Genomic DNA, 18,375 nt, shown 5'->3' on the forward strand with positions numbered 1-18,375 from the left:
ATAAATCAACAATACACTGAAATTTACGGTGGAGCGTTATGGTCGCTCCACAAGATTTTTTTTTGAAATTTTGCATAAAATGAATTTTTTTAAGTTACTAATAATTGCACACATAATTTATTAATATATAAAATATATCTTCACTACTTTATATTAGACAAGACAATTAAGCTATTTTATTTGTCTATTAGTTTTTATATAAGGTTTATTTTGTGAAGTTTCAATCCTAAGAAAAAAATCAAGTAAATGATAAAAATTATATGTACCTAATTGACTTTTCTTAGGGTGATAGCATTGGGTCAAATTTAAAAAAGTACCTTACATAATGAATTAATTTGTCTTACTTATATTAACTAAGATATCTTATATCAAAACTTATCCGTGCGGACGTATTTTATATTTTCAAAAAAAATATATATTAAGGGACCGATTCTGCCGCATGACAAACAAATGTTATGGCAAGGCCATGTTACGCTTCTACTTGCATACATTATGGTACTGAATCATACTGAATACTATAAGAATGTCATGTAATTGCTGTGCATTCAGGCGTTTTACACATAAACTGCAACGTCACTCGTATGTTATGATGCCGAGTCAGAAAGACCCTGTTATCTGTTGACATTTGTGCGGTTTCTAGGTTATGTTTTCTATCTGACAACCTGAGAAATACGCCTGACTGCACAGTACTTGCATGGCTTTTGATAATATTTAGTATGGAAAGTTCTTCATAACATGGCTTGCCATAACATTTATGTTGTTATGCAGCAAATGCAAATATAATTTTCACATATGTTTTAATATCAATTATGACTATAAATTAATATCTATTTTTTTTCTTTTTTCCAGAGTGCCACCAATCTACCGCCCACCTGTTGCCAAATGTCTCATTGTGATCTGCTTTAAAAATTGTGCCAAAAATAATTCAATGTGATTTTAGCTGTTATCAAAAAAATTTGGAAATTTAAAACAGAATTGTAAATATTAAAGCGATTTTGGAAAAAGGCCTTCTAAGTGACAAGCGAACTAGAGTTGAGTTATAGAGGTAAGGAAAAACAATATATAATTTTTTTTAGATAGTCTTGATATAATATATTTTATTTGAGTTTAAAAGTCGAGTGTTACATCGATAAAAATATTATGAGAGTTTTTAGAAATTTGTTTATTTAAAATTCATACGTTTCGGCTAGCATCTAGCCTTCAAAACTTAATAAGTAATATGTAAGAAATTTTATAGAAAAACAATAATAATAATAATAAAATACTTACAATTTTGTATCCTAATATAACATATGAAACCATTATTAATCCATGGTATGAGTATGTGCACATTCATAAAATATATATTTTTTAACATCACAAATGGTGAAACACACAAATAAACATGATAACTTAACAAGTTATATCATACATTGTCGAAACTATGTATTTACTGTTCGGAGTTTGAGATAGAAATGTCACATTTTTTCTTGAATCAGTTTTTAGCACGGGTTCAAATTTCACGGGAAATTTAAAAAGCGATGGGATCTTATCATTTTTTAAGAAAGTTTGACGCGCTATTAAGAAACCACGTGTTTGTTTCGTTCAGGGCCGTGTTGTCAAAACGTTTGTTTATGACTCTGTCGTTATGTAATTGTAAAAACAACCCCTCAGCGAATCTTTTTTAATTACGTTCTCTTCAAAATGTAAAATTTTAGGGTTGAAAAAATCTATAATATGGTTTAAATTTTTAATATGCTCGGTTAACATGGTCTTGAATTGTTTGGTAATTTTTGCGTTATTTTTATGTTGATGAAGGCGTTTACTCATGTTTTGGCTAGTTTCTCCAATATAAAAAATCATAATTGGAATAATTAATCGATGTCTATTATTTCAGTTTGCTCGTTAGTAGAGTCCCTGTTTACTTTGACTTTTATTACAGTTTGCTCGTTAGTAGAGTCTTTTTTAACTTCATTTAAGGTAAGTTATAGAAATGGGCCAAAAATCGAAAATGAAAATTTTTGCATATTTTTACGTTTCAGAGGTTTCTGAACATTTTGGTATACCTCAAAAAAATGGATGTGTGTGTGTGTATGTGTGGAGACAATTTTTCGTCTACGATTTCGGGCGTATGGATAAACCGATTTGAAAAATTCAGAAAGCAATCGATTTCTATTGATAGGGAGATGTGCTCATTAGTTTTTGACAAAGGCAGGTCCAGCAGTTACGGAGATAAAGAGCAAAGAGTGGAGTAAATAGAAATCAAGTTTTTGAGAGAACAGAGCATCCGATTTGAATGATCTAAAAAACATTCAATTAGTTATGATTGGGAGAAGTGGTTTATTAGTTTTTGGCAAAGGCAGGCCCAGCCATTTCGAAGATACAGAGCTAAATGTACAAGCGATGGCAGTTTTTGAGAGAACTAAGCGTCGGATTTGAACGATTCAAAGAACTTTCAGCTTGTCTTAACAAAATAATAGATTTTGAACAAAATTATTTGTTTCAACTTTTTTTTCAATTTTTTTTCTTTCAAAAAAAATTTTTTTTTGTGTATCGAGAATAATTCAGATTTTATTTTTAATTCTGGCTATAGTTCTAATATACTTTAAACAAATAATTTCAACTTTACACAACAAGTTTATGTAATCTTCTATATATATAAAAATAAGTCGGGTTTTCCTTCCTGACGAAATAACTCCAGAACGCACGAACCGATTTCGACAATTTTGCATTCGTTGGAAAGGTCTCGGGCTCCGCAAGGTTTATAGCTAAGAAAATTAGTAGTGCATGGCATCGTGCCCTAACGCAAATTGCTCGAACTTCAAACACCGTCATTTAAAATTTGAGTAATGGCATTAGTGAGAATTATCAGAATTATGTTGGTTAAGTCAACGAGCAATTCATGCCGCAAAGAATAATGATGTACACGCACTGAATTTCACCATTAAAAAATCAAAAATGCTGGCGATTGGTGACATACCAATGATTCCGACTGGTCTTCGTTTGACTTCAAACGATTGCAATTTCCAGTTCGCCTTGCGTTCGCAATAACAAGTCGCAAGGCCAATCGCTTAGTGTTAGCGGGATAATTTTCAAATAGATTATTTAGAAAATCATTGTTTTTCATATGGGCAGTTATACGTTGCCTGTTCACAAGTTGGAAAACCATCCGCTTTGTTTGTGTTAACGTCAGACCAAAAAACAAAAAATGTGGTTTACCAATGATCACTTCCATGAAACGGATAATTTGCAGATTCACTTTCATTTACTTAGAGAAGTTCAACTAAAAAACACTTCATTTTTATAATCAAAATGAATTTGTTACTGTTGTATAATAAAGTACGTAGAGTCCCTTTTCAATCCAATTTGCTCGCCAGTAGAGTTCTTTTTACCACCAGAGTTGTTTTGTATCCTTTTTATGTTTATTTTTAATTTGTTTGTTTAAGTTGATGCTATGTTCAGAGTTCTTCTTTCCATTCTATATTTTATATGTCGGTTTACTTGTCAGGATAGTTTTCTTTTTTTCGTGTATCTGTGTTTCATTTTTCATTCCTCTTTTACTCTGTCTATCTATCCCCAAATAATAAAATAAAAATATTTTCAATGTAATACTGCAAAAAATATTGCTATCTTATAGCTCGAGTTTCAAAAATCTAAAATATATATACATATTGTTTTTTGTTGAAATGTATAGCTCAAGGACCAGATAGAATTTGTGGCTCTATCAACCGTTTTAAAATGTAAATATTGATTAATAACAAATAGATTTACACTAATTTATTTGTAGAATATAATTTACACGTTTATATGGTAGTAATATTTGAGTTTGTATAGCATTTGAGTATTTGTATAGCATTTGAGTATTTGTATAGCATTTGAGTTTTGATGTTTATAGTTTCGCGACCGGGTCTAGACTATGTTGATAGTTTCGCGACTGGATCTAGACTATGCCTATGTGCCTTCAGGTACCTGGTAGAGGGCCATTTTATTAACTTCCCGTAGGGCAAGTTATAGTAACCGCAAAAAAATCGAAAATGAAAATTTTTGCATTTCTCTACCTTTTGAAGGTTTTTGAACACTTTGGCATACCTCAGATAAAATGGATGTGTGTGTGTGTGTGTGCGTGTGTGTATGTATGTGCGGATACAAATTTTCGTCGACGATTTCGGGAATACCGATCAACCGATTTGAATAATTCAAAAAACATTCGATTCGTATTGATAAGGAGACGTGCTGATTAGTTTTTTGGCGAAGGCAGGTCTAGCCGTTCCGAAGATACGGGGCAAAAAGTGCCGAAAACGGTAACTCAGTTTTTAAGAGAACGGAGCGTCCGATTTAATAATTCAAAAAACATTTTACTTGTGTTGACAAGGTGAAGAACCGATCAAATTTTCATGAAGGCAGGTCTAGCGGTTTCGGAGATCTAATGAAAAAAGTAAAAAAAAATGCCATTGGCGGTCAAAAAATGATCATTAGACATATGCACATCAAATTATCAGATATTTTATAGAGATTTTATCAATAAGTATAATTTGGTTTACATTCCTATGGGTTCCGTACCAATGTTTAAGCGTTAGACGGCGACGCGGCGCTTACGCGGTTTGATATTTCGTCTTTATGCATGCAGTTAAAGCAGTACGATTGCTTTGACAAAATTTAGATCTTTCAAAATATGTCAAAATAAAGAAAACATTTTTTTTTTCAAAAAAAAAAATTAAAAAAAAAATTAAAAATTTTTTTTTTTCAAAAAAAAAGTAATTTTTTGTCTAATTGTTTGTCAAAAATCTTATTTTTTCGAAGTAAATTTTTTTTAAAAGGGAAGTTCCAGCAATTTGCCTTAAGGCACGATGCCTTAATTGCCTTAAGACAGAATTCCACTTACAGCTAGTTGCCGATTTTGAGTTGCAAATATCCATGCATCGTTGTAAGATGCAATTCTTTCGCTGCTAAAATTAATGCGACGTTGTCACGTCTATTTTGGCGTGAACATATATTTATAAGTTAATTTGAGCACTAATGTTGCTCTCTTGATTTAACACATTAATCATCAACAATAATATCAGATTCTTTATTATTTAATTCTATTACCATTTTCTTTCCAGTAAAATCCATCACAATTGACGAACGCGAGCAAGAGGGGCGAGCGGTCGCTCCGAGTTCGACCGCCGCCGCCGCCACCAACGCCGCCACTGCGACGACAGCCGAAGCCACGGCGTCCTCCACTCTGACATCGAACTCTTCGGAATTATCGATGGTCGATGTCTTCGCTACGTCCTCCGCGACCGCCATCGTCACGAACGCGACGTCGGCGGTCGGCGCCGTCGGTAGAAGTTCCAGAAAGAGGCCGAGGCCGAGGAGGCAGAACACTGCACCTGCGACGAGCGAAAATGAAACAGGTAAGGGATAATGGGCATTGTCATTTACCCATACTATCATTCATACCAACAATCATTAACTTCCCGTAGGGCAAGTTATAGTAATCGCAAAAAAATAGAAAATGAAAATTTTTATATATCTTTACGTTTCAGAGGTTTCTGAACATTTTGGCATACCTTAGAAAAAATGGATGTATGTGTGTGTGTGTGTGTATGTATGTATGTGTGCACGTTTGTGCGTGTGTGCGGATACAAATTTTCGTCGACGATTTCGGGAACACGGATCAACCGATTTGAATAATTCAAAAAACATTCGATTCCTATTGATAAGGATACGTGCTGATTAGTTTTTGGCGAAGGCAGGTCTAGCCGTTCCAAAGATACGGGACAAAAAGTGCCGAAAACGGTAACTCAGTTTTTAAAAGAACGGAGCGTCCGATTTTGAAAATTCAAAAAACATTTTACTTGTATTGACAAGATAAAGAATCGATAAAATTTTCATGAAGGTAGGTCTAGCGGTTTCGGAGATCTAGTGAAAAAAGTAAAAAAAATGCCATTTGGCGGTCAAAAATGACCATTAGACTTATGCACATCAAATTATCAGATATTTTATAGAGATTTTAACAATAAGTATAAATTTTGTTTACATTTCTATGGGTTCCGTACCAATATTTATCCGTTAAAGAGCGACGCGGCGCTTACGCGCTTTATATTTTGTCTCTATGCAGTTAAATAAAGAAAACATTTTTTTTTTCAAAAAAAAAAAAACTGTGAGTGGAATTTTGTCTTAAGGCAATTATGGCATCGTGCCTTAAGGCAAATTGCTAGAACTTCCCGTACCGCAATTCAAAATTCGAGTAATTAAAAATAATCGATAATAATCAATAAAAGTTGATTTATTTCGAACCATATTAAATCATCGTAAATCATTCTATCTTAAATCATTTATTTTGAGATATTTTGGACACATCCATTTTTTCTGAAGTATGCCAAAATGTTCAGAAACCTTCAAAACGTCGAGAAATATAAGAATTTTCAATTTCGATTTTCGGCTTATTACAATAACTTACCCTACGGGAAGTTAATTAGACATACGAGGTCTGTTCAAAAAGTACCCGGAATTTTCGTTTTTTCAAAAAAATATTTATTTATTCGTCTACATTAATGTGGTCCCCTTCAAAGTAGTCCCCCCAGATATAATACACTTATGCCAGCGTTTTTTTCCAATTTTCGAAGCACCCTTGATATTCACTTTTTGATATGTCCTTGAGCACTCTCAGCGATTCGGCCTTTATTTCTTCAATCGAGGAAAACCGCCGTCCTTTCATGGGTCTCTTCAACTTTGGGAATAGGAAAAAGTCACACGGAGCCATATCTGGTGAATTTTTGCACTTTGCAACACTTTATTACATTTTTTACGCAAAATTTAATACAAATTCTTTGACTTTTCAATTCTTCCATTGTAAAAATCGCCGAGCTCAGAAAAACACGTCGAACCTTAGCGACTACCACAGACAAAGTAAACAGTGAATATAGCTGAAAATTTCATCATACTTTAGGGGCATGTATACCAACACAATAAAAAATTTTGACAATCAGACACTCCAGACCCGGGAAATTTAATTATTAGTAATTCCGGGTACTTTTTGAACACACCTCGTATGCACGTCAAATTATCTGATATTTTCTGGAGTTTTTAATAATAAAAACAAACTTAATTTACATTTCTTGCGCGATTGATTTGAAAAAAAAAAGTTTTAAATTTTCAAAAAAATTCAAAATATAAAAAAAATTCAAAAATGTTAATTTTTTAACAAAATTCTCAAAAATATTTTTTTTTTTCGAAAAAAATTTAAATCTTTTTTAAAAATTTTATGTTTCGGTATGGGAAGTTCTAGCAATTTGCCTTAAGGCACGATGCCATGCACCACTGGTTCATGCGTATTAATTAATTAAAAACTACTATTTCATTAACTGATAATGGAATAAAGGGCGGCAATCTGGAGATCGCCCAGGGCGGCAAAAGTTCTAGGTACGCCACTGATTTTACTTATCCTTTTTTCAGTTTTCTCCCACCGTCGTCTCTCCGCGTCGGATTCGAACGAATCCCAACGTTACACCGAATATTCGCGAGTGACGGCGACGGCGACGGCTGACGATGATGACGGAAGTGACGTCATAATTCGAATGTCGACCAGTGACGACAGACAGTTGACGAGCGGACTGTCGAGTGAGGTCACGACGCCTTTTACGGACGCCACCAGTTTTGCAGGGATTGCGGTGAGTGGTAAAATAATTATTATGATTAGGTAGCGCCCATTAATCACGTGAGCGAGTTTTTAAGGATTTTTAGACTCCGCACTCTCCCCCTTGGTGATACATCGTGATATTCAAAATCAAATGTTATTTCACGATTTGCATATGAAATGTTAATTTATACAAACGCATTCCTGTAATACAGAATGAAATGACGAACAACTGAAAGTTTTGAACGAATGAATCATCGACGACAGCTAATGGCTAATTCTATGCAAATTTCTAATTTATACATACATATATACATACATACATACATACATTTATATGTATGTATATATATATATATATATATATATATATATATATATATCTGAAAATAAATACGTTCAGTTACAACAAGCACTTTTATGAAAGTTTCAGTAAATAATAATAATTGTTTATAATATATTTTTGGTATATACAGATAATATAATTAAAATGTATAAATAAAATTCAGGTTTTAAGAAAATAATAAATTCAACAATGGTTCAAAGGTAGGATAGATTTTGGTTAAATTTCATGCTTCTCGTTTCTTTTCCTTTAAATCGATCAAAACTACATGTATTATGAGTTGTGTCGAAAGATGACTTTTATTTCATATTCGTGATCTATAACCTTTAGTGAACATTTGATATCATACTGCTTGATATCGAGCTGACCGACGATCGAATACATTTCTGCTAGTTTGCGTTCTCAACCATTGCACCACGATTTTATGACGAAACTGGCTTTTCAAATGCAAAATATTTTTTTACTGAAATATGTAAACTTTTCAACTAGCATGAATCATGGAAAAAATAATGGATTTCTTTTTCAATATAAATATATACATATGTCTCCTTACGAATATTTCTCATGCATATAATAATTTTCTGTATAAACAATTCCACATAAATGACTCAATGTTATCACATCAAATTTGAAAACAATTCTTGATAAATCTTACGACGTTGGAATTCCTGTATTACTACACAATTACGATATAAAATTGTAAATGAACGAAAATATCTCGAAAATATTTAAAATTATCTACATCAATAACTGCATATTTATTAAAAAAAATTGTTTGAATTTTTCGCATCACTTTGAATATATTATAATAATTCTACTGAAGAATTTCTTATTAATTATTTTTTAAAGCAAATTCTTTAGAGTATTGTAGAATTTTATAATTGTTGACATAATTTATTTTTTTACAGTAACAAAGATTATATAATTGGAAAACTGTAAAATACTATATATATATTGTTTGTTTATTGTCTTTTTCGAGTGTCGTGCAACATTGTTTCTGCAAAACAATTTAAGTAGAGTCACGCGCTTATTTGTTCTGCACGTGTCGCAAAATTTTGATGCAATTTTATTAACGAATTTGCGCAAACCATCATATATATATATATATATATATATATATATATATATATATATTTATATATCCATAAATCTTTAACCCAGGAGTTATTTACCCGTTTTATTGATAATTCTAATCAGCATTCTATTTTTATGCCATGTCAATATTGATAGAGTGCCATGTTGTCATTCGTCATGAAAGTGTAAATGATTCTCGGAACATATCACGCCACATTCTGATTTTTTTCATTAGTTTCGATATTATTCAATTGCTATCGATGCAAATAGAGTGCACTTATCAACAGAGATAAGGTAATATATATATATATATATATATATATATATATATATATATTAATAAATATATTTCAAAAATTAACGGTTACTTTATCAAACATTCAGCGCAAACTTCACGTTCATGTTTCGCCATTTTGTTATTACTGCATTTAATTTTATGCGCCGCCATTTTAGGTACATTGTACCCAACTGTCATATGAGTAGCAGAAAAACATGATTTATATTTATATATATATATATATATATATATATATATATATATATATATATATATATATATATATATACTAGATGACCCGACAGACGTTGTCCTGTACCCACGTCTACATTTTTTTAATATCCTATACTAATATTTACCGTTTACCTAAAAATAATAATTATTGTTTTTTAAATGACTCTTCACACCGAAATGCGTCATATACATCAATATAAGCGATGTTATGTGTAGAATTGCTTTAAATAAAATAATGAGTCTCAATTCCCACACTAAATTGGATATTGAAGTTTTTTAAAAGGTATAACAAATTCAGAAAAAATTAATATATAGTATCTGCAATAAAAGTACAATATTACCTTGGATTTTTCCACCCAAAATAATTGCTTCAATAATGTTGCCTATAATTTTTACAATCTCGTATCATTGTTTAACCGGTTTTAAGTAATAATATAATCTAAACAACATTTTTCTTAGTAATAATTTAATATACATTATTTTACCTGTTAATTTATTCCCTCCCCCTATTATTTTACCTCTTTTAACAGTTTATGATAATAATTTTATATCATTAATTAATATTTGGCTTTGAAACATTTTACTAATTTATTTTGAGCATTTTATGCGATTTATTCTATTGAGCAAATCATAGAGAGCAAAAAAAAATTAGCCTTTCATTATTAAACATAACAATTTTTAAAAACTCATCAAAGTTTAAGAAAATTAGTAGTTTTTTTTAGGTTTGTTAAAATTAAAATTAGACGATTTACTTGGTATAACGATAGAATACCTTAAGTCCTACTGAAACTGGTTCAATTATAAAAATGTTAACTTTGAGTTAACGCGTTCAATTCGCTTTCAATTATGTGTAATAAATGCACTCGGAATACTTTCAATCACTCGTAAATGAATTTATTTTTTATTGATTAAGTCGATTATTTACACATTTCGGGAAGTTCATGTGGCTTGCCTCAAGGCAAAATACCAATACCAACCAGTTTACATTTGATTTGCTCAGATATAACAAGATAGAATATAAAAATAATGAAAGTTACAGTATTTGTAATAATATATTTGAAAACGTTTAAAATTTCTCGAATATGTCAATGTGGTACGGAAAGTTCCAGCAATTTGCCTTAAGGCACGATTACGATTAAAGCACACCACAGTTTTAATCTAAATTTGCTGTTCTGTTCTAATTATAGAATATTCAAGCAAAAAAATGTCAATTCGAAACTAAAAAAATACTACAGCCTTTTTCCAAAATATCGGTTTTTGTATAATCCCTAGTAGAAATATTATATATATTATTATTATATATATATATATATATATATATATATATATATGTATATATTAGCACTTCATAAATTCCGTCCTTGAGTCAATTACCTCAAGGTCATTCATCCATTGGTTCGCAATAAACACTTTGATAATGTCCCCATTATTTTATCATTGTCGACACAAATTTCAATTAAAATTTTGCAATACCGATGTAATGGTAAAGCCTGAAGAAAATTAGTGACCTTACTCTAGTTTCAACAGGTTGTATATGAAATTGTCTCTTTAGTTACCACCAGAATTGTTAACTGAATTTTAGACAAACACACATGTACGAGTACATACTAGTAATATTATTTATTCACAGAAATTTTGTATAGGTATAAGATTGTATAAGGAAATCTTTTACAATCAAGTATAGCTGCGAGTATATATTTAGGTTAATGTCGATATCACAATGCAGTTTTTCGAAGTTTATTCATGATATATCAACAACAATTCTTTTGGTTCAAAAATTGTTGTTGGTTTTGCGGTTGGACGCATCGCCGCTTCCATTGCAGTTGTTTACAAAAGAAGTCCCTGCACATTCGCCACTAACTTGTACTTCATCTTGCACTTTGCCTAGCCTACGAGCTTCTTCTTCAGCCTCTTCCCTGGCGATTCTTTCAGCATCTTGTCTCAGGGAATTTGCATAATCCATCAGGCCAGATGTTCGCAACTCTTGGTTATCATCATCTGATAATTCCGCAGCTACTGGTGCTGGCTGAATAATTTGGCGAACACGCTCCTGGCCGCCCTGCAGGACAATTTTAATAATTACCTCCAAAGTTGACGTTGGTGCTATTGAAGGCGGCGTAAAAGGTTCGATGGATAATTTGAATCAAAGTCGTTATTAAAATCGGATACAAAGAGTCACAAAGTAATTTTGCATCGTATTAATATTGTAAAAGAGCATATTACGCATGTTTGAAGTAAAACTTGATTTGCATTCGGTACATGTTTGATCGAGCGTAAAAAATTTTTCGGAGTACTTTTGGTTCCATTGCAAAATTATTTTGAAAAACTAGTTTCACCAACAAGGAGAACCTCAGGTTTACTCTTCTTGAATTTTGATGATACTTTGCATAATGATAGTTAGTCGAAAAGAATTTAGTAAAATATTATAGGCCTGTGAGAAGTGGTTTAATTAAAAACAATAATAAAAAAACGTGCAGTGTTTCTTATCGATACGACGTCGGCTTGGTATAGTAGTTAAGGCAACGGGTTAAAAATCTCACATTTAATTGTTTCTCCTGTCAAATTTCTAAATATGTTTTTTATTATGGTGTCTCGCCTCTATTGTATTTTATGCATCAAAAGTTCTGGAACATATCAATTCACTAAAAATGGTTTATGTAAAAGTGTCTAAGGTGAATCAAACTGAAAAAACTTGCCGGTCTATTTCTATATCTCTCTTTCTATTTGTCTATCTCTATACCTCTCTTTATCTACCTATGAATATGCCTTTTCATTTTTGATTTTATTTTACTATTGTTATCTAACTATCTACACTCTTATATACCCACTTTTTCTATTCGTCTTTATATATCGCCTTATCTGTTTCCTTTTTACATTTTTACTATTTTATTTTATTGTTTTTATTTATTTTGCTACACTTTACTAGACACTTTCTATGTATTTGTCAATTTTTAAATCTTTTGCCTTTTTTATTATTTTTATTTATCTTTCTATACTCACTTTCTACTTGTCTATCCCCATCCCTCTCTTGTCGATTATTTTTTATCTAACATTCTGCACTCTTCTATACTCTCTCTCTCTTTCTATTTGTCTATCTTCGTCTTTCTTCATTTATCTCCATCTCTGTTTCTATCTATCTTCATCCTTTTTTCTTATTTTTTATTTCATATTTATTTATTTTCATACACTTTCAGTCTATCTCTATCTGTTTTTATGTCAACCTGTCACTATTCTTTTTTCTGTCTTCTTATTTTACTTTATTTTATTATTTTTATTAATTTTCTACTACTTTTCGATACGCCCTCTTTCTATTTGTCTATCTCTATCCCTCACTATCTATTTATCTCTTTCCACTTTTCTATTTTATTATTTTATGTTATTCTTGTTATTTACTATTTTACACTTTACTATATTTCTCTTTTCATTTGACTATATCTATTTTTATGTCAACCTGTCCCTATCCTGTTTTTTGTAATAAAATAATTCAATATTTTCAATAAAATAATACAATAAAATTCTAAAAAGTCCATTTTAAGGACCACCCTAATATACATATCCCTTTTTATCAACGTATCTCTATCCCTTTTCTTTTTCATCATATTTTATTATTTTTATTAATTTTCTACACCTTTCCACGCTCCCTTTGAATTGTCTATATCTATCCCTTTAGTTATCCAATTCTTTTGTATTATTTCAAAATTCTTTTGAATTATTTCTCTCTTTCTATATGGTTAAATCTATCTTTTTTAATATCTGTCTGTCTCTAACCCTTTTTCTTTTTTTTAATTTTATTTTATTATTTTTATTTATTTTTTTACACTTGTCTACTCTCGATTACTATTTACAGATACTCTATCCCTTTATCTACCTAGTTAACTCTAGCTCTTTTTTTAAATATAATATTTTATTATTTTCATCTAACTTTCTACATTTTTCTATGCTCCCTTTCTATTTGATTATGTATATCTTTTTTATCTACCTGTCACTATTCCTTTATCTGTCTTCTTATTTTATTTTATTTTATTATTTTTATTAGTTTTCTACAAGAGGAGTAAAAATTACATGACTTTATCTCATATTTCTAAGAATTATATATAAACTGAATTGCAAAGTTAAAATTATACATTTGAAGTATATATAAGAGTTTTGGAATTTTAGCTGGTATTAAAATGAAATTTTTTGAATATCTTCACGTTTCAAAGCTTTCTGAACATTTTGATAAGAAAAAATAAATGTGTGTGTATGTGTGCGGATATAAATTTTTGTCGACGATTTCGAGAGTACCGCTTAAACCAATTCGAATTATTAAAAAATCATTCGATTCCTACTGATAGGAAGTTATCTCTAATTCTTTTTTTAAATATAACCTCTAACCCTTTTTCTTTTTTTATAATTTTATTTTATTATTTTCATTTATCTTTTTTACACTTGTCTACTCTCGCTTTCTATTTACGGATTTCTATCCCTTTCTATTTTAACATTTTTATTTATCTCCCTACACTTTTCTATGCTCTAATTTCTATTTGTCTAGCTCCATGTCTTTTTATATTTACCTGTCTCTATGCCTTTTATTCTGTCTTATTTCATTTAATTATTTTTATTTATCTCTCTACACTTTTCCATACTCTATCTCTATTCTTTCTCTATTCACCTATCCCTATCTCTTTTTCTTTTTTATTATTTTATTTTATTATTTTTATTTATAATATTTCTACACTTTCCCTCAATCTCCTTTCGCTTGAACTTGTTTGCTTGTTTTTTGAAATAAGTTGAATGAAAGCAACCAAATATATTTTGGATTTACTCATCTTGCTTCAAAATAGAGATTCAGCTTACTCGTTCAATTTTAGTGGTAAAGTTTAATTCAAACTTGCACTTTGTAATTGATGAAGGCAAAGGATTAGAAGCAAAAACACTACTATAGCGCACAGCCTAGTTTTCTAGTTTTTTAATTAACTACTTCCCATAGGCCTATAATATTTTAAGAGTATGATTTTGATTAGCATCTCTATCACCATGCGACGTTTCATCAATTTTGCAGATAAGTGTATATCAGAGGTTCTCCTTGTAAATTGTTCTTGTTATTTAAATCAAATATGATTTAATTTAGCAAGAACCAAAATTAGATATTTTTTAAAAAAATTAAAAATGTAAGAAAAATATTTTCAAAAATTTTCCCCATATACTACTCCACTTAAAAATGATCATATTGTACAATTGGTAAACTAATACAACATGTATAGGTAACAAGAATGCTCTATAAATATATTTTGATTCGGTTTGATAATAAAATGTTTAGTAGTTGTACTTCAAAAACGCGTATAAATAGCGCGAAGTCTAATTTTCTAGTTTTTATAATTAACTACTTCCCATAGGCCTATAATATTTTAAGAGTATGATTTTGATTATCATCTCTATCACCATGCGACGTTTCATCAATTTTGCAGATAAGTAAATCTGAGGTTCTCCTTGTAAATTGTTCTTGTTATTTAAATCAAGTATGATTTAATTTAGCAAGAACCAAAATTAGATTTTGTAAAAAAAATTAAAAATGTAAGAAAAATAATTTTAAAATTTTCCCCATATACTATTACACTTAAAAATGCACCTGTTGTACAATTGGTAAACCAATACTAAATGTATAGGTAACAAGAATGCTCTATAAATAAATTTTGGTTCGGTTTGATAATAAAATGTTTAGTAGTTGTACTTCAAAAACGCGTATAAATAGGGCGAAGTCTAATTTTCTAGTTTTTATAACTAACTACTTCTCATAGGCCTATAATATTTTAAGAGTGTGATTTTGATTATTATCTCTATCACCATGCGACGTTTCATCAATTTTGCAGATAAGTGTATCTGAGGTTCTGCTTGTAAATTGTTCTTGTTATTGAAATCAAGTATGATAGAATTTAGCAAGAATCAAAATTAGATACGTTAAAAAATTTTAAAATGTTAGAAAAATATTTTTAAAATTTTCCTCATATACTATTTTACCTAAAAATACCCCTGTTGTACAAATAGTGAACCAATACAACATGTATAGGTAACAAGAATGCTCTATAAATATATTTTGATTCGGTTTGATAATAAAATGTCAAGTAGTTGTACTTCTAGCACGTTCTATGCACCTGTCAAAATTCTCGAATTATGAAATAAAAATCGCACTATTCATCGCAATATGTCCATCGAACCCTGGTGACAACCGCCCCAAACAAGAGTTATTTTGTCAAAACAATTTCTAAACCTGTTGTCCTTGCTGAGAGTCCCATCCGCCTCGCCTACGTCTGCGTCCATTCCTATTATTATTTCTATTGGCGGCGCCTCTATTCCAATTATTAACTTGTTGTATCTGGGGGCCCTTTGCACCGGAGCCTCCTGCCAATGACGGAAAGTTCTGTTCTGTCATGTTTGGGGCCGCCGGTCCTGTCTCCTTCGGGCGCAGGTGATCAGTGTAGGGCATAAAAGCATAGGGATCGGCCTTGAAATTTTCCTCATCCATTTTGATTTCTGATAATGTATTAACGACGAGAAAATTAGATTTTGTTCCTTTCGTTTATCGAACGATGTCGAGACTTTTTTGCGTACGTGCGAGTTCGATTTTGTCAGATGGATCGTCTTTTGTCCTGGTGCAAAATTGGGTAATGAGATGCGCGCGCCTCGGCGAATTCGAAGGATCCAGTTCGCCGAAATGATGACTTTTGTTTCGTGTCATTTTATTTCACAAATGACACTTTGGCGCTTGCAATTTGTTAAATCACTCACATTAACCCGATTACGATACACAACTATATAATAAACATATCACACCCCAATCACACCTTTGCAATACACATCTGGTATAAAACCTGATGTGTCAAAATTAAAAGATACATAACCTATAAATTGGTGTAACTGACACACGCAGATAGAGATTTAAATACAACATTTTTTTAAAACACTTGTAAGTATTTTTGTTATAATGTCATTTTAGATGCACAATAGTTTAATTAAACATAATTTTCACACTGAACAATATTTATATTGTACAAAATCATTTTTATTTGACTCATCGACGGCACCACGTGTTTCAACCACTAAAATGTAATACTCAAAACTGTCATAATCCGCCATAGCTTTCAATTAGTAGAACTAAAATTAAATTTAAACTAGTTGTGCATGGTATCATGTTAAGGCAAATTGCTGGAACTTCCCGTACCATAATGAAATTTTCAAGTAAAATTAAATGATTTCAAATAGATTATTATAAATACTGTAACTTTCATTATTCGTATTTTATAGATAAAATATAAGAGCTTATAAATTGGACGACGACGTTTATACGATATATGTTTACATGAAAATTGAATTGATCAAGCGAAGTTATAATTACAGGACCTTATCTCATATTTCTATAAGAATTTTATATAAACTGAATTGCAAAGTTAAAATTAATCATTTGAAGTATATAAGAGAGTTTTAGAATTTTAGCTGGTATTAAAATTAAAATCCGAATCATTTTTGATAATGAAAAAAAATTTGGAAATTTAAAAAAAATGTATTTTTAGGGAAAAAAATTGTCTTCCTCGTTACTTCACCACTAAAATGTTTTTTTTAATCATTCAAATCTGTTGAGCGGTGCGCCCGAAAACGTGGACGAAAAATTGTATCCGTACACAAACACATACAATAAATTTGGAAATTAACAAAAAAATGATTTTTTGGAAAAAATGCCTTTCTTAACTAATCGTTTCTTCACAACTAAAATGTTTTTTGAATCATTCACATCGGTTGAGCGGTGCGCAAGAAAACGTGGACGAAAAATTCTATCCACACAAACACACACACACACCATGCATTTTTTCTAAGGTATGCCAAAATGTTCAGAAACCTCTGAAACGTGAAGATATGCAAAAATTTTCATTTTCGATTTTTTGACGATTACAATAACTTGCCCTACGAGAAGTTAAAACTAAAATATGTAAAATATTTAAAATTTTGTATTTCTAACAATTTGTGATGATTTTACTGACATATCCAAATGAATAAATAAATAAACAAATAACCATTTTTACAAAAGAGTAAGTGTGCATCATATATGATCTCTAAGATGTTAGAGATATAATGAAAAGAAGATTTTAAAAAATATTTTTTACCAAGATTCTTACATATGTGAAATGTATTGTAGGTGTTAATATTTTGAATCATTTTCATATTGTTTGGTAATAAACAAGATATTTATATTTGTCACACTTTTGTTTGTTTATTACTCCCTCTTCATAAACTTGTAATTATGATTCTTATTACTTGTCTTTTGGAAAATTCTCTTCTTAACCCCTAAACTTAAAATGACGAGCCTGCGTGAGATTGCTAGGCCAAAGTGAATATTACGCGCATAGCCCGCGTACGATATTTGGGCCAAAGCAAATATTGCGCATTTTGGGCTTGGGCCGGTATGGTGAACGCAAGTATTACAAAATATTTATTCATACGAAACTATAAAAACACAAAATTATTTTTATTTTTGTGATAAACCGTACACTATGAGGGAAATTAGTCACAAAAGCCGCGCCAGCTTGAACAATTTTGGGCCGACATTTTCGAATCTAAATCGTAAGTTAAGGGGGTTAAGTTTTTAATGTGATTCTATCTTTACTTTAGTTCTACTATATGAAAGCTGGGACTATAGCCGAAATGTATGGATTATAGAATAAATTTTCAAATAAAGTATTTCTTCTTTAATTTTTTGAAGTAAAACTTCTTTAGTCGCGACTAGGGTGTAAATCCGTACAAATGCAACGGAAAGTGCGTTACGACAGATAAGATAAGATAAGAGTCGAGCTACCAATTGTTATTGATGTGATGTAT

The 18,375-nt window shown here is 30.6% G+C and overlaps 1 protein-coding gene across 1 annotated transcript; it reads left to right on the forward strand.

Annotated features, from left to right (window-relative positions):
- The first annotated feature begins 856 nt into the window (after positions 1-856).
- Positions 857-11,110, forward strand: LOC113388484. The gene is made up of 4 exons (XM_026625859.1): positions 857-1,045; positions 5,082-5,375; positions 7,420-7,634; positions 11,081-11,110. The coding sequence occupies exons 2-4, from the start codon at positions 5,231-5,233 to the stop codon at positions 11,108-11,110; spliced, it is 390 nt and encodes a 129-aa protein (XP_026481644.1). The 5' UTR covers positions 857-1,045; positions 5,082-5,230.
- Positions 11,111-18,375: the final 7,265 nt, after the last annotated feature.

This window comes from Ctenocephalides felis, unplaced genomic scaffold (assembly GCF_003426905.1).
Source record: "Ctenocephalides felis isolate EL2017-DRISC unplaced genomic scaffold, ASM342690v1 CF-g0.4_SCAFFOLD_03572, whole genome shotgun sequence".
Taxonomy (NCBI): domain Eukaryota; kingdom Metazoa; phylum Arthropoda; class Insecta; order Siphonaptera; family Pulicidae; genus Ctenocephalides; species Ctenocephalides felis.